Raw genomic sequence first — 21,662 nt, 5'->3', positions numbered from 1 at the left:
GAATGAGCTAAAGAAACATCTCTGTAAGGGTTAAAGATCTAAGTAGAGACCCAAGCGAAGACCCCCTCCTGTTCTCCTCATACATTTCAGGAGTCAGGACCCAAAACTGAAAAAGTGGAAGTGCTATATTCTTGTTCCAACAATACGGAAAGAAACGCTTTCGAAGCTTTATTTATTTATTTTTAGGGAAAAGAAAAGACTAGAAGTTAAATTAGATAAAGGAAATCTTGATCATAGGTGGGATAGCATACTATGAAACCAAGAGAAAAATACAAATTAAATTTAATATAGTTTACTTAAATTTACAAATTCATTTTCAGAATTCCGAAATTATTAAAAGCTCAACACTGATCACAGTTTTCAACTTGATATAAATTGTGATCTGCTTACAGCGATTCACACATCAAGTCTAGAGATTAGATTAGACTTAAGATTAGAGGGGGGCGCGGTGGCTCAGTGGTAGAGCGTTCACCTCCGGTGCTTGGGGTCCCTGGTTCGATCCCAGCTCGCGCCGTGTGGACTTTGTGGTGGACAAACACAGTGTGCGTGGGTTTTCTCGGGGTTCTCCCGTTTCCTCCCACTTTCTGCATTCCACCATTTCACTCATCTCCCATAATCACCGTCTCCTTTAGCCTAACGAGCATAACCGTGGGACGTAAAACTGAAAGATTGCATTTCATTTCATTTTTCTTAAGATTTAGAGACTGATATTAACATTTGGACTTCTCATTTTAAATAATTAAAGACGTGTTTCAGGTTTTTTTTTTATATTTTTTATTTATTTATTTATTTATTTTTTATTTCATTACAAAAGTTACAGAATAGCCTTACAGTTTCTGTAACTGCTTTTTCTGATACTTACACAATACACTCATGAGCAATTCAATTAGAAACACCTAGCTAATAGCAGCTACAATCCTCTTTTTCCTTAATGGCGGCTGCGATGTGCCGTGGCGTGGACTCCGCAAAACACTGGAAGTCTTGAGGAGACATACTGATCCATGATCGCCGTATAGCTTCCCCTAATTCACGAAAATTGGTCGGAACAAGGTCCAGAGCGTGTAAATCCTTCTCGACGGCCAGGCATGCATCTTCAGATTCGTGGAGTTCTTATCGAACCAATCAGCCACGATTCGGGAGCGATAGGCTGGAGCATTGTCTTGCTGTAGATACAAGTCGCCTCTAGGGTATTGGAAGCGAACAAAGGAGTGAACATAATGTGCCAACAGGTTCCTGTAATGTTCACTGGTGAGAAACATTGTCAGATGTACTACGAGTCGCATATCATCCCACGTGAACAGTCCCCATAGGAGGATACCACACCCACTGGCTTGAACTGTACCCTGTTGGCAAGAGGGATACACTGCGTCATGTGGTTGACGACGCACTCGTATCCGACCATTGGTGGGTACCGACTGATATCTCGACTTATCTGTCCAGGCGATCTTTTTCTATGCTCGGAGCCTTCGATAGCGGTATTACTATGCTCATGTGACTCGTTGTACCAGATGTTGGGCGGAGGTACCATCATGGAACACTTGGTTCTATATCCCATAGCAAGATGATGACTGTGCATAATATGACTGGTCATACGTCGTTTTGTCCAGCATTGAAATGAGTGATCTGCTGCACTGTGGCCTGTCTATCCACTTTGCGAGCTAATCGACGGCAAGCTTTGTCACCAATGCATCATACACGACGACAGTTTACCCTGGTGGAGGTGATATTGTCCGTATTCTTGACACGGTGTCCTTTAGGAAGCGCAGTGTCTGCACGACTTCAGAGATGGAGTGGCCCGTATGCCTAACCCGACAATATGGCTGCGATCAAATGCGCTGCAAGGTTTTATGTGTTACTAATCTTGTAGTCCACTGTTATTCATACAGCTTTTAAAACGTCTGACTTCCTCACTGTTAAGTGTCACGCCATCCTATTATATTCACTGGAACGACCACAGCGCTTCTTACTAAGAATGGTGGCTGTCTCTGATTCAATTGCTCATGAGTGTATTATTTTATTTAATGAAATAGGGGTGTTTGTGATGAACTGTTGATTGTTGAGTGATTCATTGCTAAAGCGCATAATATTTCAATTAATTTGAAGACGTATTAGTATCAGGGAACATCTCGATAGAACTAGCTAATTTCATAATACTTAGTAAGTATACTATAAAGGTATGGAAATTTTAGAGTTATCTTATTTTTCGCAGTGTTTTGAATAACGTGAAAAGTTGATCGTGAAACACTATGTGCTTTGAACATATTTGCTATATTTTCTCCTACATGTATAGTTACGATATCTATATTACAGAGGAGATAGCTTGGGAGGCGTTTCAGCCAATGAAAGATGATTATTATTCTCATCTTAATTCATGTAAATGGAATAAGGATGATGCTTGTGTCGCCGTATCAGGATATGATTTCCAAGGAGAGCGAAATGTGTGCATGAGATTTGCTCGAACTGGTTATTGTCCATGGGGAAGATTCTGTCGCAGACGACATGCTAGGCTGTGTCCAGGTGAGAATTGTTCTGATTTATAAGCATTCAATATGAACAAAACTGTACTTTCATCTTTTTCTCTCGATACAGATTGTACTATGGATAGGATTTTGTCAGTTTACTAATTTTCTTATTGAGCGGAGAGCGTTTAAATGATGATTGAGCGTTACTGTTTATTATTTTAATATATATTTGTAACGGTTATGTACATGAGCATATTGGATTTATGGAATATAAGTGGAAAAGAAAAAACCTGCGTACAATTTTCGAAATTACATAATGTTTATGAAGGAAAGAGAGTGTATAATTTGGAGAGAGCTTCATATATGTATAACAAAATAAAAATACCATTGAAAACATGATACAAGTAAATAAAAGACAATTATCATTATAAAGTCCAAATATCTCCAAGTTTATTATAATTCAGTACAAAATAAAGTTGTTTTTAGTTTTTTCTGTAGATTAAATAGCTTCGTTTATCTCTTTGAGTAGTAAGTGATTATATAACGATATCCGTGAAAACTACAAGATACTATTGTATTGTTAGTCTGACGTCTTAGTATGAACAACTTCCTCGTATTTAGTTGCATGTTGATGAAGATCAGTATTCTCAAATACAGTAAAACCTGTGTATGTTGACAATAGTCGTTTCATTGGGAAGTCACAAGCTAAACAGGTGGTCAAGTTACAGAAAATAAATTATTTTTGAAACATATATATATATATATATATATAGGGTGTCCCAGGAGGAAGGGACAATATTTTGGAAAATGGTAGTATGGGTGATTCTGAGCAAAAAAGTTCATATGAACATGGGTCCTAATCTCAACGGTTTGAGAGCTACAGGTTGTGAACCATTTTGGTTTTATGTTGCGAATTGCTCACCCTGTTGTTATTCTATAGAGGTGAAATATAGCGGATTTGAAAGGCAATGGAATGGTCTTTCCAACGGTATGCAACATGTGGTACAGGTATCTTTGGAAGGGAAGCTATTGAGGGAAATTTGGGTAAGTTAAGGTTATTTAAAGAAATTGGATGGCACTGATCACCAAATATCCCTCAATAACTTCTCTTCCAAAGACACCATTGCCACATATTGCATACCGTTGGAAAGGCCATTCCATCGTCTTTCAAATCCGCTAGATTTCACCTCTATTGAATAACAACAGAGTGAGCAATAAGTAACAAAGTCAAAAATGTTTCACAACCTGTAGCTCTCAAACCGTTGAGATTAGGACCTATGTCTATATGGATTTTTTTTTTTTTTTTTTTTTGCTTGGAATCATCCATACTACCATTTTCCGAAGTATTGCCCCTTCCTTCTGGGACACTCTGTGTATATATATATATATATATATATATATATATATATTGTAATAATCACTTCTATTACAGCTACTAATTATAATACATGAATTAGCATCTAGTTTATAATGTGTGGTAATTTCTGCAATATAAAAACATCCTTTGTCACACGTTATTTTTTCTCCACTTATGACGATAGAGAAGATCGAATATATAGGAAATACTCAAACATCCATACCTTTGCCCTCTTCTCTCAGTGGTGAAGCACCAAAAATGGCCGATTGTACATCTGGAAGATGGTTGCTGATCAGCAACAAGCAAAGAAAATGTCTTGATCTAAAAATTTACCTATCTTTCTTTTAAACTTTGTGACATGTACCAATCGTCATTTGTTCTAAATTTCCTGCAAACTACCCAAAGGGAAAAAATGGTTCGAAAATATGACGAAAATAAAGGACATCGTTATGCGTGTGGACTAAACTACGAAATGGTCTTGCAGTACAGAAAATGAATGTGAAACCTTAACATACCATTCTATTGATATACTTATCAACAATAATTATAAACGCAATAAAAATTATCACCGTCTGCTGTATTTTTGGAGAAACTACTTTCAGTTCAAAGGTTTTCTTTTTCCATTTTCTCTCTTCGGTTTCCTGATCTGGAACACAAACAGTAAAGTATGTTCCGAAGATTATGTAGGTATCCAATACACAGAGGTGAATTTAATATTAGCAGCATAGAAGCAACAGCGCTTCAATGCGGCCAAGTTCCAAAATAGATAGGTGGCCAACTTATAGAGTTAAGTAATATTATATGGAAAAATACAGGTTCCATGGGAAATAGGCTAACATACGCAGGTGGCCAAGATAACAGGGTTTTCTGTTCACTGTCTACAAGCCATTGATTCTCATTTAAATAGCACTATACTGTTATCTGTGCTCATATAATTATGGAAAATGTATTCACTTCGGTGCTTTTAGAACTTTATTTCAAAACTTAACTGTTAAAATCCTCAATTTATGATTAAAAGTGCGAAACAATTAAGATGTTTATGTATTTATATAACTTACTGTTGTGCCAACCTTGTAATGTTGAGTTTGTTATCTAAGTTTTAATAATGATGTAAATTACTCATTTTTTTGTAGGATGTTGTTTCAAACTATGACTTTGCCTTCAGTGTGTGATTTTCAGTCGCTAGATATACGTTTTGTAATCTTTCTTATCTTCTCGTCCTTTGTATTCCCCTTCATCCAATTCAAGTATCTTGATGTGTCTTTTCTGTCAGTTGAAATCGATATGCAAGAAACAAAAACTATGCCTTGTGTTTTATTGGTGTAAGGAATAAGTTAATTTCCTTCCTTTTTTTTTTCAGAGGGCTACACAACAGATCAAGTTGAGGTTTACTCGGATGCCTTCAATAGATTAGTACTCCCTGATTTGAATACTTGGGTCAACCTCGAAGTTACTGCTGTGTACAGGCCTGATCGCTTTTTTGCGATATTCAATTTGCCAGGTGAGTACTAGAGACGGAGACAGATAATACCCTGGTTGTTTTAAATTGTATGTTGTTATCTGTAAGTTGAATTAAAAATGAATTTTCTTCTACTGTTTTGAGATCCACGTTATCGAACTCAAATGTTGAAATATTCTATGTACGATTTTGTGTGTGAAGCAGGAAAATAAATAAATAAGTAAAATTTAACGATAGGGAAATTTTCACATGGTAATAAAATTTCTACATGTATGTTATTTTCCGCAAGCTGAACATTTCAGCCATTTGAATGGTAGTTTTAGAGAGCTCCTTCGTGGCTAAGCGGTCAGCGTATCCGCCTTTGACGTGGGAGAGCCGGATTCGATTTCCGGCGGAGCTCATATGGGTCGAATTCCACGTTAATGAGTAGGTCCACATCTTATATAGCCTCGCTGCTGAACGGGATGTTAAACTCAAAATCAACTCAACTCAACGAATGGTGGTTTAGTTCATACCTGCTGATGTGCGTGATCCAAGATTCGATTGTCCTTAGAAGCCGCCCTATTAGCCTTCTGGTTAAAAATTCTATGCTTTAGAAACAAAAGAAAGCAACTTTGCTTGTAGTTTCGCAGTTACAACAACAACAAACTTAGCCACGTTAAAAACCAAATTCATTAAAATAGTATTGTATCTTATTTTTCATCTCCGAAATTTATCTTCTGTACACAGCGAAATTTATTCAAAGGTGTATATATATGGAAGAGTAATTAGTATTTGTTTGTTGGTTCTGACTTTGATACAATTCAGAAGTACTTCTAATGGATACGAATGTTTCTTAATTCTGATAGGAAGTATAGTAATGGTTTTCTGGAAGTCGCATATAGCTCGTGATGAATCCACCATTTGGAGGGTTGAACTTCTAGGTCAACAGTAGCAACAGAAAAAGCTGGGACTACTTAAATTATATACCTGCGTTCGGGCTTATCACACTCTCCGGTCACCTGTCTTAAAGAATCCGGAACTTACTTTAAATATATATATATATATATGTGTGTGTGTGTGTGTGTGAGTGAGAGTGAGAGAGAGAGAGACTTAGACTTCTTTTCTAATGAGACTTAATATGATACAAGTGATATTTAAGATTTAGAAATGTCTCATTGAATTGTGAGTTTACTCAGTTGTAACTCTGTAGTCTCATATCCAATTCAAGGCAAACTTTTGCCCTTTTATACTACTTAAACACAAAAATGAAATATTTGCGTTTCAAATGAATATTGTTTCTTGTTTAGATTTCTGGATTTCCTCTGTTTAGCTTGTTAAATATCTTGAATATCTTGCAATGTTATTAGAAGAGAACAGTGACTAGTATGAGCCATTGAAGGAGTATTGAGTAGTTTCATGTATGCAAGCTGCAAAGGTATAGAAGTGCCTTACATTGGTGACAGAACATAGAGTAGATAGTTCGTACCACTCCTAAAAGAAACAGCAAAATATGTTATGCGTGAAGAACTAATACCGATTTTAACAAGATTTCAGTTACGAATGATATCTCTTACAAGATTCAGGAACATCTGTTTCTTAATTTTACGTTCATGCATAAAAGCAAGTGTCAGTAAACAGCAATGTTAATACATGACACAATATGAGTAAAATTTTAAAAAGAATAAAGGAAAATATGAAGAGGAAATAATAACTTATGATTTTGGTCTACGTACACATTTCGGCAATTAGGAAATGAGATTTATTTTATTTTTTTTTTTTTTTTATTAATTTAGGCACGTTAGTTTCTCATAGCGGTGAAATTTGTGTATGACCTTGGGAGCTCGTTTGGTTACCAGTGTGCCGCATGACACTGCTGAGTATAGATTGGTGTTGTAATACCTCGTCACCGGTTTAATAGTGAAACAGAGTGAATACCACGTACTATACGAGCTTAAAAAATACACCAACGGAAACATTTTAGATGTTCAAAAAGGTTACTGGGGAGAATCATCTTTCTCGATGCCGTGTATTCGAATGACATAAGAGGTTCAGTGTTGGAAAGTAGTTTGTGAAAGATGATGAACTCCCAGGTTCAAGTAGATCTGTGAGTCCCCCGTTATTGTTTGGCGAGTAATCTCCTTATCCATCTGCATGATGTCTATCTGATATTACCCTGACACCTTCATTTCCGTCATTTAAAATGATATTTCGAATTTTGTGTATCTTTTCAGTTGTTCTGGGAGATCGGTTTGGGCCATGGCGCTCATCTTCCACAGACTCCCTGTCATCACTGAAGCTCTTATGTCCCTCAACAACATGGAAACGATAAAGGCACTTATTCCCATAAATCGTTTTGTACATCACAGATCTTTCCATTGCAGTTTTCTATAAGCAAGCAGAACTTGATATTCACTCTTTGTTCCATTGTTGAAACGGTGACGAGTTACGCGCCACATTGGCGACAGGGCAAGCTCAAGATTTCTTCTTCTTCTTCTTCTTCTTATTATTATTATTATTATAAATTACTCTCGTTTCCTACTTGCCATATTGTTGTGTCTATGGATTTCCGGAGTAAGGATAATTTGTAACATTTTTCTATAAGCCGTTATGAGATATAGAAGAGCATTTCTTTATATATTCCAGGTCCTCAAGTACCAGGTGATCCTATAGATTGTGCAGAAACCCTAGAAACGTTGGAAAGAGCACTGAATAAAGCTGCCAGAAACAATGATCTAGAAAAGGTTCTCTTATGTCCAGCTGTGGCTGAAGCAGTAGTTGCCTGTTATTCGAGGGATAAGAAGTGGTATAGAGCCAAAGTAATCGATACCAGCATTGAAGAAGACAAGATATTGGTAAGTTAAGAAGCATAGTTTTAACATCATTTTCGTGTCCTGGAAGAATAGAATTCATAGATAAATAATACTCAATAAATGATCCTAATTTAAAGCCAGCTATTGAAGAAAAGCAAGTATACATGTTGAAATTACTTCCCTGATTATTTCATTGTGAGACTTCTTTTCTACCTATGGACAAACACCGTGGGCGTGGGTTTTCTCGGGGTTCTCCCGTTTCCTCTCACTTTCTTCATTCCACCATTTCATTCATTACTCATCATCACCGTCTCCTTTAGCCTAACCGGCATAATCGTGGGACGTAAAACTCAAAGATTTCATTTCATTTCATTTTCTTTTCTATCTACCTATCAACATTCATTTTACCCTACCGTCTCACTTTTGTGCCCTTTCGTGACCGAGCGGCTAACGCGCGTACTTTCTGTTCGCATGGTCCCGGGTTCGATTCCCCGTGGGATGCTTGCATAAACTGAAGTAGTGATTCGGATTCCACTTTAAACGATAGATCCTGACTCAGTTAGTCTGAGTGTTAAAAACGGTTGTCTAGTTCCAACTGTCACATTATTGATAAAGAAAACCTGAAATATCAGGATTATTTTAAATACATGCCTTTTTTAATCTACATAGAAGCTTCAGCGCAGTTTGCTAGGACGTCTTAATTTCTATCAGACAACATATAATTTTAGGCATTAAGTCACTGGTAGGTTCGTTACATATTTTCTTAGACGCAAACTATCGCCATCTGTAGATTGAGCGTTTTACAGGGACTACACAAAAGATTCCGGAATCTCATGCACTCATCATGCAGTCCACATGAGGGACATTGGATTATGGAACAAAAGCGATGAAAAGATATATCTGAAAGTTTTTGTGCATGTACTAGATTTTTGTATGTGCATCTTTTGATGAGCCTCCATATGTCCAACTGATATTCTGTCTCCTGCCATGTTTGTGCTAGAATGTCTGGTAGGATGAATGCGATTGTGTTCGTTATTTGCTATTTAAGGTGATTTAAATCTTCAATTTTCTGAGCATCCAGATTTGTTACGTGCCCCAAAGAAAAAAATGCCTAAAGGTGTCAGGTCAGAGCTACGACGAGGATAAGCAATTGGTCCTCCTCTCCCGATCCATTTGCCAGAAAACCATCTGTCCAATTGTCCATAGCTTCACGAACCTGACAACTGAAATGGAAACGGTGACACTTCGTCCACAAATATATAGTCTCAAGCCCGATTCCCTGTGGGAGAGCACACAAAATTTAATTTCATAATCACTCCCTTTCATTAATCATTCATCTCCTAAGAACAAATCCTGGGGCGTCAAATAATAATAATAATAATAATAATAATAAAATTCATTTCATTTCAAAAGTTTAAAGATTTTGCAGTCAGAATAGGTGGCAGCCAAAATGTGCCCTTAAATAGTGCGTGAAAGTTAATAAACTAAATGTATGTAAGGTACATTTCAATATAAAATTTTATATATATGTAAATCTACAATTAGCAATATTAGTATATCATATCTGAAAAGGACATAGTCAAAATACTACTTGTTTTAGTGACTGTGAAATGATTTATTTAAACAATTAATTAAGTTTATTTCGGAAAGACAAGACACAACGAGAAGTGTTGGTTCGTCCCAGCGAATGGGGCCAGAACGTCTAACCCTCAGACTACTTTGTCCAGAGAGAAAATAGTTGAATGGTCAATGGGCCCTTATCATGGACGAGTCCCATTTCCCTTTATAATGTTTTTCCATCTGCAAAATATTCTGGTGAAAACGCTCACCCTGCTCATTGCTTATAGCAGATAATTTTTCAGAGAAATAACTGAAATGGAAATACAGGCAGTTAATGAATTTTAAAATACATATTTCACCTTTGTGCCTCGCAATTTTTGAAGAAGGTTCTATACCAGTATTTCATAGTTTTCTTCTCTTGCAAGTAAACCTATCAATGTCGAAATCTAGTTTCTTGACCAAACTTGGCAGAGAAGTGTGGAATATCAAGAAACGACCTAAGCAAAATTTAAAGTGCTTCCGTCCATAAAGACGGCCGCAGTGGCTAAAAACTTGATTAATCAGAAAACGCCATAACAATGTGTTTCAAGTTTGAAAATTTCATAGCATTTGTAAAATGGATAAAGGGATGAAAAAAAAAAAAAAAAAAAAAACATTAACCGACACCGAAAGGAAGTGTATATCTATTTGAAGGTATGCTTATCATGGCCGCCATCTTGAAGTCGGCCATCTTATATCTCGCTCGACATTTTTAAATAGGAAAGCGTTCATGTAATATATTAAACTGGGCTAGAATTTTACGAAAAATACAATGGATGCAACAGATTAATATAAATGCTTGCATAATTTCATGCCCCTCTATCAGTTAAATTCATTCAATAATGTCTGCAATAATGACGACAAAACACTAGATTTAATTCTTAGCAACATACATAATGTAGTAGTCATAAGGAAAGAGTTTCCCCTAGTAAAAGAGGACAAATATCACTCTGCACTATATATTACTACAAAATTTAGTCATTGTTCAGCTTCAGAAACAAAATTAATATTTCTGGATACAACTAGAAAAGCGAACTTTCAACAACTTTATTTAGAACTCTCTCATGTAAATTGGAATATTCTTAAGCAATATAATATCATCAATATAGTAGTTGACAAATTTTATGACATTATATATGAAATATTTGGTCGAAGCATCCTTCAAAAAAATCAGTGTAATTAAAGTTATCCTTAGTGGTTCACACGAGAAATCATTAAAAGTTAAAAGCTAAAGTTTACCATCGAAAAAAAAAAGGACAAGCAGCTAATCATGTAGATTATCACACTACAGAGTTTACTTGGTTACGCAAGGAAATTAGAAGTGACACTAATATCGGATACAATAATTTTGCGTCAATGTCAAAATCTGCAATAGAATCAAATTCCAACCAATTTTGGGATTTCATTAAAAATAAAACGCGCCATTTCAATACAAGCGCATTATCTTACAATGGTCAGGGACTGAAAGCTAATGATGAGATTGCCTCTTCTTTCGCACTTTATTTTGAATCAGTTTATAAAAAAGATAAAGTTCGACCTAACACTGCAGCTAACGACACATGCTCGGAAGGATATGATGCTTTAGATCAGCTTACAATTTCACTCATAACAGCAGATGAAATAAAGGGAGCAATAAAGGATTAAAATCAAAAAGTTCGATTGGCCCGGAAACAGTTAGGGACTTTGGTATCTTGAGTGATTCTAAATTAACATTCGATTGTCATATTGACATTATTAGTGAAGCACATAGAAATCTTGGATTAATACTTAGAACTGAGCTAGAATTGGGAAAAACTAAGACACTTCAAAGACTTTATGAAGTCTATGTTCGTTCCAAATTGGAATATGTAAGTACTATTTGCAATCCACTCTTCAAAAATAATATTGCCAAACTAGAAAAAATTCAATCAAAAATTTTATGACATCTAACGTACAAAGCAACACACGTATACCCACAGACAGATATCAGTGACACTTTAAATACTAATTTTGGTATCATGAGTATACAACAAAGAAGAACTCTATTTGATATGGTATTCCTTTATAAAATATTTAATGGTAAAGTTGACTGTAATGAACTTATTTCTTCCTTCCATATTCATGTTCCACCTCGAAACACACGACTAGATAACTTTGATATATATTTTAATTCCAGAAAACCAAAGACATACTCCAGAAGTCGCCAACATGGAGAATGAGTGCAACGTATAATAGTATAAATAAAAAAAGTTAAAGATATTGCTTTAAGTTGTAAGATAGAAATTCATAAGAAAAATATAGTGAAAGGAATTTATAATAACATATAGTACCTGTAAAAATAGTGCAAACAATGTATGAACACTGTAACTGGGTTCTAACCTGTTGTGTTCAAATCCAATAAAATAAAATAAATTGGCGAAGTCTATGCTTCCGTAAGTTTAAATTTGTAAGATATAATGAAATGCACATAGATATGAATTCGTTGGTTCAAAGATTTTTTTTAACAGCTGTATCTTTTGAAAATGATTAAAGTCAGGAAAACCTAATGTACACCAGTGAGAACATCGTAGGTAGCTACTTATGAAAGGTATAATCAGCTTGAAATCGTTATCGACTGCAGACAAAATAAAATGGTGATGAGACAATCACAAGCTTTAAGGGGGCAGACTACTAAATATTTTTCAAAAGCCAAAAATTTTTCTTTTGCCAGTTTCTCGTAAGTGAAAAGTGATAATGAAATTTAACTTACCGCAGTAATAGATAATATTATTCTACACCCGAAAATACGAATCTGAAGAATTTTCAGTGTTGCCATGCATAGAAATGACAGTGTGACCAGAATTTGAATTACTCAAACATCTAGGTTATGGCAGTGAGTAGAAAGATGAACTCAACGGCAATTGATGACTTATCATGTTGCCTGTGTTCCTTGTTAATTACTTTTTAAATAATCATTGTATTTTAATTCTACTGTTTATTAAAAATTATTTATTTTGTACTCTTTATTACAAAATAAATACCATAGCCACTTGGCCGAGGGTCCCGCAAGCATTATGGTCCCCGCGAACAGTATGGCATATATTAATTACACGTATTAGGAGCAAAATAGTCATGGGGACCACAATACACTTGTTTGCTGTAGGCCATAATATGCTGTTTAAACTACACTGGAGAGTAGATTAGACTGGACAGCAGGCCCGTATCCACGGGGGCAAGAGGGGGCCGCCCCCCCCTAAATTTTGGCTGGCCCCCATAAAATTTCACGGTAGGCTTGCAAATTAACTATAATATGGTGATGAAGTGTAATATGATTGGGTCGGGCCCCCCCTAACTTCTACCGCCCCCCCTAAATTTTTGGGCTGGCTACGGGCCTGCTGGACAGTAGAGTAGACGGCACTAGCGCGGGGCCCGATTGGGAGCAATCGGCTTACGGCCGGCCCTGGTTCCAGCCACATACGAATACTCTTATCAGTTGATGGGAATTTCCCATACTTGCGACGAAAGTTGCGTTGTACTGATTTAGTTTCAATTAACCAAATAAGACATTGTGCTTTCTTGACTGGATTCACCATCGCACTGCCCGGCCGACACCGTGGCGCCAAAAGTTTTGGTTAAAATCAAGTGGACGTGAAACCTGATGATGCAACAAGCTCACCTTTCCAGAGAACAAATTTCATGAGTTTCTTTACAGCCTGCAGAAAGATAAATGCATTAGGTTAACACACAAGACAAATGGCAAGCATTCAGAATCCCATAATTCTTTTATAAAGAATCTGTATGCTTGTCAAAGATGTAATTTCAATCAAGGATACCCTCGTGGCTGTATGGTTAGCGTACGAGCTTGTGGCATGGGAGACCCAGGTTCGATTTCCGGTGAGAGCTCATGTGGTTCAAATTCCAGGTTAAGCTTAGATCTACGTCTCATACCGGAGTCTCGTGCTGAAAACAGACAAACTTTAAATCAATCGACCCATTTCAGTCGTAAGGAGATTCTTCAGTTGCTTGCCCAGCTTATGGATACAGTACATTAAGAATCTAAAGAAAAGTAGCATTAAAAAAGCACATACATCCAGTGCGGTACATAACTCCTTTATATTCGTTTATTTATTTACTTGTGTGTTTATTTATTTATTTTTTTTTTTTTTTTAGTTTTGGGATAGAAATAATTATTTGTTTCCTCTCTGAGATTTTGTATGTGAAAAATGAGTAATTACATGAATATCCTATAAACCTCACGTCGTCTTTTATAGTTAAACTTTTTTCATTAATATTATGAGAAAACAGTATTAAAATATACTTACACAGAAAAAAAAAACTGTATTTGGACTAAAGAACTATCGCTCATGCCAATGGAAAATGCCCACGCGTAAATATGTCACTAATTTGAGGACGCGGAATCCAATGGTAATACTGTTGAAAGTGTGTTTGGACGCGATAGTATGTAAGATATAAGCAAAAATTAATATTCCAATTCTGAAGTAATTTTTTTCGTAACCCCATGGATGGATATGTTTAGTAATATTTTATTGGATTCTGCGTTCTTAAATTAGTGGAAAAAGCACTTAAAAATTCTTTCAATCCTGGGTGCTTTACCATTGGCATAAGCGGTAGTTCTTTTGGTTGAACTAACGTATTTTATACATTTCATTCTACAAGACCTGAATGTCTAGCCAGGCTAATCGCTAACCAAACACTTCTATACTAAGGGATACCTCTGAACTCAGTCTATTTCTACCAGTGCTCGTAATAATAAACGCGTACTAAACGGGCAACGACTTTTCTTACCTAAGTTGCTCGCCTTGACTTACAAAGGTCACAGCTTAACCCTACATAAAAACCTCACTTCCATTTTCATTGGTGTGCGTAAAGAGTTTGTTTGTGAGTGTCTGTCTGTGCGCGGCCTGAAGACTAGACGAGTGGACCGAAAGTTACCAAATTTTAGTCACGGGTACCTTGGTCCAGGCCCCAGACCAAGACGAAACATTTTTTCTTTTTTTTTTTTTTAATCGAACCAGGGGGGTCTCAGGGGGACGTTTACCGGGACATGTAAAAGTAGTAGAAAATGACCGATATTAGTGTCAAATTCATAGTTTTCGCGGTCTCTGAGATCAATGGCAACACTTTCATTAGCGATGACTTTCAAATTTAGCTACCATTGTATGCGGGCCGGGAGTGACCTGCGGGGGGAAGGTTACCGAAATATGTAAAAATAATCCAAAATGACCGATATTAGTGTCAGATCCATAGTTCCCGCAATCGCTGAGATGAATGGTGATACTCCCGTATACGTTGACTTCCAAATACAGTCCCCATTGGCTGGGGGGTCAGAGGGCTTTTTTTTTTAATTCAAACCAGGGGCGTTTACCGGATATGTAAAAGTAGTAAAAATTTACCGATATTTTTTTCCGTTCGTTGTTCAGTTTGTTTTCATATATATTTTATCTGACCCATGCGAAGAATGGGTATCTAAGCTAGTAATAATTTAAAAAAAAGTGTTCGTTGAAACGGAGACATACAGATTTTATTTTATTCGCAGCATTTACTATTTTGATGAGAGCCGCGATGGCGCAATTTGTAAGGCGTCTGCCTGTGAATTGAGCGGCTTAAGTTCGATCACCAGTAGGGATGACTTTTTTTTTTTTTTTTTTTTTTTTTTTTTTTTTTTTTTTTAAATCTTTCCGTTTTAATGTAGCTTGGTCCAGCTTCTACAAAATGCGTATCTGAGGAAACCTGAAAGTTAAAGGCGGCCAAAGTAGTGTGCTGACTTCATCACAACTCTATTTAGCGCTAAGGTCTTTTTTGTCCTGCCCCAAACGGAAGGCGCCATGATGAATTAATATTTGGCCATTGTATAACATCACATTATCAGAACGTTCGTATAGGAATTTTATAATTTACTTTGTATTTTAAAATAATGACTTACGTAGGTACTACTTGTTTCAAAATTTATAACATGATGTGGCAATTGCTTGTTATTTATTTATTCTACAAACATCAGCTAGTTAACAGTTTTATTTAGTCCTATTCAAGCCGATACTGCGTGTCTTTGTTCGACACCAGTTTTTAAAAATTTTTCTTGCGATATTGAATCTAATTATTAAGGAAATAAATGAAATACCTACTTCGTTGATTGCTTCTGTAAGAGTTTACCTGTACAGTTTCAACCAGCTATTCTGAAATACCCATTCTTCGCATTGTATTGTTTACCAGGTTAAGTCACTCATACGAAAATAAAATCACAGAATAAAACGAAGATTGACAAATAAATTAATAGCATTACCTTTATGGTCAGGCTTAACGTACAGGGTTCAAGATTTGGCACAAAGAACAGGATTCAATGTCTCTATAAAATCACGGAAAGATATATATGTCTTCAAGAATTACTTCCAAGACAAACTATCGCAATGAGGCAGAATATGAATGTTCGGAAGCATGCACATTGATACGACAAAACTGAATATTGAAACCAGTATCTAGAAAGATATTAGAGAGATTAAGAATGAAGAAACAGCAGTTTCAGGTCTAACGTGCGTTTCCAAATGATTGTCCTTTACTTCTTTGATGACAGAAGACTAAGATATTTTAAGGAATAATCTTAAGCCATCGTAATATAATGCATGAAACTTTCAACCACAAATCATGGGAGTAGAGGCAGTCCTATTCATCATGTGGACCAGGAACTTTTTTAATTGTTATATAGTTCAACACTCTATGAGCAGTGAATATGAAATTGTAATACTGCTTATTACTGATTGTATGTTACTTATGTTGATGTAGAGTCAAAATTCCGTTTTTACTCTGGTTTATACATAACTTCCACTTAAGTGTTTATTCGCATAACGGGTACAGGATATATTATGTGTTTTTCTCCAGGTCCAGTTTGTGGATTATGGAAACGAAGAATGGATCCACTTAAGAGATGTAAGGCAGACGAAACCTGAATATCTGTACTTCCCGTATCAGGTAATTGTGTTTTTAGTTTTAAAAGTATTTTTTTTTTTTTTCATATTCTGAAACTATTTTGTTCTTGATTATAAAAGTTTCAAATTTACTGTATCAAAAAATGGAAATTTAAGAGGTATATAAAATAGGGTTTAAACTGCACGCTTTTCTTACAACAAAAAAAGGAGAGATTCTCATAACATAATAAAAAATATTAATTTTATTGTTACGAAAACGCTTAAATACTTACCTGATGTTTTAATACGAGAGCTTAGAATATCTTGATAAAAGCAGGTTGCAAGCAAGCAAATTTAACTAAACAATTTATTTTTTCAACAAAGTTTTAACGATTAAGTTAATCATTGATAGTAATACCTGTGACATCGTATTAAGTATAAAGGACGCGAGCTCCAAGGATCAGCTAAATATTAAGTAAGACATACCATAAGTACAGTCAACGGACAAATTCGAAATGGATTCCAAAGTGAAATGCAATCACAAAGATTCCATGGTTCCTAGAAATAAAAAATTACTAATCATCCGTGTCACTAAGATTCGTTAAATATTCTTAATAGTTGTTTAATTAATAATTTTATAACATTTTTGAAGATGAATTTATTAGGTTGGTACGATTGAAATGTCCGCTTTGACAGCTGGTGGAAAACACATCCCAGAAACGCAGCACAGGGATAGACTAAGGTTATGCGTCTAACATCAAAAGTTCTGTGCATATTCAGCAAACATGCTGGAGTACCCAGACAGTGAGGAGCCAGTGCGTTGTTGAACAGATTATATGAAAGTGCACCGTGAAGAACCCATAATTGTGTGATATTTCTCTACGAATTCAAACTGGAAAATTCTGCACAGCAAGCAGAAGAGAACAATAATAGGTGCATTTGGGCGAGGTATGTCGAATGAACGCACCATTCTGTTGGTTTATCTAATTTTGTTCCGGTGACACAGCATTGCAGAGTGAGTTCTGTAGTACCGAATAACATGATGTTCGGATGAACTCCTTAGGAACATTGTGGAAGCAGACACTCGGAAAAGTATTCGTCGTTCACCTTCCGAGTACACTCATGTTCAAAATGATTGTCGAATATCTATAACTGTCTTCTTGTAAGAATATAATTTGATAAATGATTTTGCAGAGTACTTGTAATACTGATACTATGTGTATAATCGGGAAATGTATATACTTGTGGTAAATTTTCATAGGAAAAGAATTATAAATACGAAAATTAGAATGAGTAAAACAAAATGTTGGTAAATGGACAAGAATGTTTTATTTTCGTTTTATTGTTCTTATTTACTGATCTTTTGACATGAAATTTGCCACATACATGTCTTTGCCGATTATACACACACTAACATTATAAGAAATACCAAGCGAATTCGTTATCAAATTATATTTCTACAACAACATATTTATAGACATGCGACAATAATTTTGGACACGAGTGTAGGTTCTTACCAAACTGACAGTTTTAAGGGACTTTAAAAAGTACATGCGCCCAATTTTGTACCTTAGGAAACTTTACAAACATAACAACAACAACAATGTTATAGCTGTAACATATATCTCTTTTCTTTATTATGTTTAGTATTTTTATTTATTCATTTACTTATTTCATATTTCCTGGGGAAAATCATGCAAAATGATTGCATTGTTTGAAGAGAAGCAGTTGAATAAAACACATTAAACTAGGTACTCAAAGCATTTTCTCTTCTCTCTTGCGTCTTACTAAAATATATTTGATTTCCTGATATCTTTCTTCACCCACTAGCTACTAACCATTATTTCGTAAAATTTACTTATTAATCCACGTATGTAAATGGCACTAGTGTTTTTGTGAACTATGTGAAATGTTGAGTGTTAGAATTTATTTTAGCGAGCATTGTAATATTGGTATTTTCAGGCTGTGGAATGTTTCGTCGCAAATTATGAGTATGATGCGGAAGCTTCAGAGGAAGTGAAAAAAGCAGCTTGGAAACATGCAAAATCAGTTTTAAGCAGTCCTGAAACACAATATTTCCTTATAGATAAGTAAGTTTTATTTTTATTTAATTTACTTTGTTTGATTAATAGGACACTAACTTCTGGAGCGGAAGTTCCAACTCCAATCGTAGCATGTGGTTTTTGCGGAGAACAAATTCTGCGTGTGTAGTTTTCTTTAGAATACCTCCATTTTCTGCTAACACTTCAGTAAATTATTTCATTATTATGTTTATATTTTATTTAGGTTTCTTATAATTATGGAGGACTAAATATATATATAGGGTGTTTCAAAACAACACCGACAACGTTTGGGAGGTGATTCCTGACACCAAGATAACACAAAAAGTATAGACCAACCGGGGTGCACAAATGCTTCCTTTCGGAGTTATAGGCTGCCGAAAACATGAAAAAAATGAACTTTAAAGGTCCATGGCTCCAAAACTATGGGACCTACTGTAGTCGGGTCAAGACTTCACTTAGGAATTAATGTGTACTCTATCCAAATATCCAAGTTTCACAATCCTGCGGTACTTCCGCAACAATTTTTACAGAGAGAGTTGGTAAGTACTTCAAATTGTATCCCAGTAGCCAAACTCCGTATATAAAAAATGTTGCGTGAGTACCTTAGGTCTATACTTTTTGTCTTATCTTGGTGTCAGGAATCACCTCCCAACTGTTGTTGGTGTTGTTTTGAAACGTCAGAGAGAGAGAGAGAGAGAGAGAGAGATTGAGATTGAAATTGATTTCTTCCATTGATTATTATGTTCTGGATTGTGCAGAATCTGAAAATGACTTTTCATTTTTCCAAACCACGTACAGTTTGTTTTCAGAATAGGGAAGAGTATAATATAAAGTCTGATTAGGACATAAAACAAAATCACATTTGCCATTCAAAACGACACATCTGTAATTAATAAATGTTCATTAGTTACTCTGTTGCTCTGCGAAACCTTTTATTCTTATCTTTCATACTTCTGGTTCTCTTTTTGTTTCCAGTTTCCAGCTCAAGCATTCAACAGTAGTCCAAATTCCTCTTCCTCCACTCTATTCGTATTGCCTCATTGCCCTACATTTTCCATTATTTTGTACTCTCTATCAAAACTGTAGAATTCATTATTGTTTACAAGAGTGAACAAGAGTTTACTAATACAGAATAGCTCACAAGATTGTTCGTTCAGTGGCAGATGCCGAAGGTGTACACCCTAGATTTACAAGAAAACTTGATGTGATGAAAATTTTTGACTATTTTTTTTTCCGTATTCAGCACGTTTAAAAAAAAAAAAAGTAACACCTATTAGGTTTTTGCTCGCAGCCCTGTGTTATTCACATGTTTGTGGCTCTCTCCTGCTCTTCTCGTACTTCAGTAGCGTCGTAAAAGGAAAGTTAAAGTAATAAGGTGAAATTTAGCATGAAACAAAATAGAAAAGACGTGCATAAATCATTTTAAGTTGTTGTATAGCGCCATGTTAAAAAGCGTTTCAAATTTACAACTTCGTTCTACTGTCTTTGCGCTCTGCTTTTAGAGACGTCCATTTATCTTCTCTTCGTGTTTTTTTTTATATCACTATAATTAGATTTGAAATTTTATATGAGAAAGCTGGAGGCTCCATTTTCTCTCTCCCTCTGCCTTAATTAATTGTGATTCATTGAGGGTAGCAAAACAAATTTTGTTTTGATTGCACAAATTATTATATGCGCAGTCGGAATCCATTGCCAAAGTTAGATTCGAGATTTTCATGTAAACAAGGATGGATTTTTACTCTGGTTCCTCCTGCTTCAAAATAATTTTGCATTGATTATTTCATATTCTTGGAAACTATTTTGTAACGTATGCTTTTAAAAGAATGACTTAAAAAGTAATGAATCCTATGATTAATAATAATAGTGATTTACACAGGGGTGGGTCGTGGGTATTAGGTATTACTGTTAGAACATGCACAATTAAAGTGCGCATTTTAGCATAGCAAAGTTGTGCTATCTCACTTTAAAATCGTCATGTAGGAATTTTACTACTTTACATTCGGATGTTTGCAACGCTTTGGAGAACACAGAACCATTTATTGGAGAAGGATCTTCCCAGTAGCATTATTTTATCTCCTTAGAGTGCATAAGTCAGGGCTCATAGCGAGTCACTTTTTTTTTTAACTAAAAGTTAACTTTTTTTCATGTTGGTCACTAAATGTTACTTTTTTTTTTCAAATTTGTCACTAAAAGTTACTTTTTTGGGAGTTAAAGTGACTTTTTCGTGTGAACTATGTTTTGGATTGGCAGTTTTCTAAGAAAAATATTATAAAAATAAATGTGAAAAAGGAAGAAACTTGTTACTCATTACTCTTCTGAAAGCTTCAGTACTTGCCACCACATGTGAAACAGTCAGCTTTATTCTCACTTCAGCTTTTATTCTTTCTAAAGCACAGTGGATGGTTGGTGGATGCTTAAGCTCTCAAGGTGGGGTTGAGAACCCTTCGCTGTCTATTGTTTCTTCTATCATAATAATCTTTTAGTTTTCTCTCGTAATAGTTAATGCTCCGCTCAACGTTGTGTGTGTGTGTTTGTATGGTCCATCATGTTCGTCTTGTGTTATGCTTCTTGTATGTTCTTAAAAGTAGGTGATGAATTTGAATATTTCACGGCTTTGAGAACTCTCATTGCTAAGTTAAATATAATGTCTGGGATGAAGAACTTCGGAAACAGGCCAGAACTGGTTCCACTTACTCAGAAGCTTCTTGCATCTGCTAAGTCTGCTTACCGTAAGTACAAAGCATACTTAGAAAACCTAAGAAAGGATGAAGCTCAAAAAGAAGAAGTAAAGGAAAAAAGGGGCATGATGAGATTTTGGTCACTTTTTCGTGTGCTTTTGATCACTTTTCAACTATTTACAAGAGACCAGACCACTATGAGCCCTGCATAAGTGCCGTCTGGCCAATCTGTAATAAGAAACCATTATACATGCTTCCCAACGTAAACTCCTGAATGAGTCAGGAAAAAGTCAGTGGTCAAGGCTTGATGAAAATTGATGTACCACAATAGAAATTGATACATTTGATTTTCAAGTACTTTCTGTTCAAATCTT

The 21,662-nt window shown here is 35.5% G+C and overlaps 1 protein-coding gene across 2 annotated transcripts in view; it reads left to right on the top strand.

The window, feature by feature from the left end:
* The window catches only part of LOC145688069 (uncharacterized), a 118,046-nt gene that overhangs the window by 95,059 nt on the left and 1,325 nt on the right, over positions 1-21,662 (top strand). For both annotated transcript variants that reach the window (XM_081761783.1, XM_081761782.1), the window contains exons 14-18: positions 2,311-2,517; positions 5,180-5,320; positions 7,904-8,112; positions 16,522-16,611; positions 18,510-18,637. In XM_081761783.1, coding sequence (XP_081617909.1) covers positions 2,311-2,517; positions 5,180-5,320; positions 7,904-8,112; positions 16,522-16,611; positions 18,510-18,637 — 775 coding nt within the window. The remainder of the gene's footprint in view (positions 1-2,310; positions 2,518-5,179; positions 5,321-7,903; positions 8,113-16,521; positions 16,612-18,509; positions 18,638-21,662) is intronic.

This window comes from Thermobia domestica, chromosome 6 (assembly GCF_964235325.1).
Source record: "Thermobia domestica chromosome 6, izTheDome1.hap1.1, whole genome shotgun sequence".
Lineage (NCBI taxonomy): Eukaryota > Metazoa > Arthropoda > Insecta > Zygentoma > Lepismatidae > Thermobia > Thermobia domestica.
Note: the sequence above shows the minus strand (reverse complement) of the source record. Positions and strands in the feature narration are given on the sequence as shown.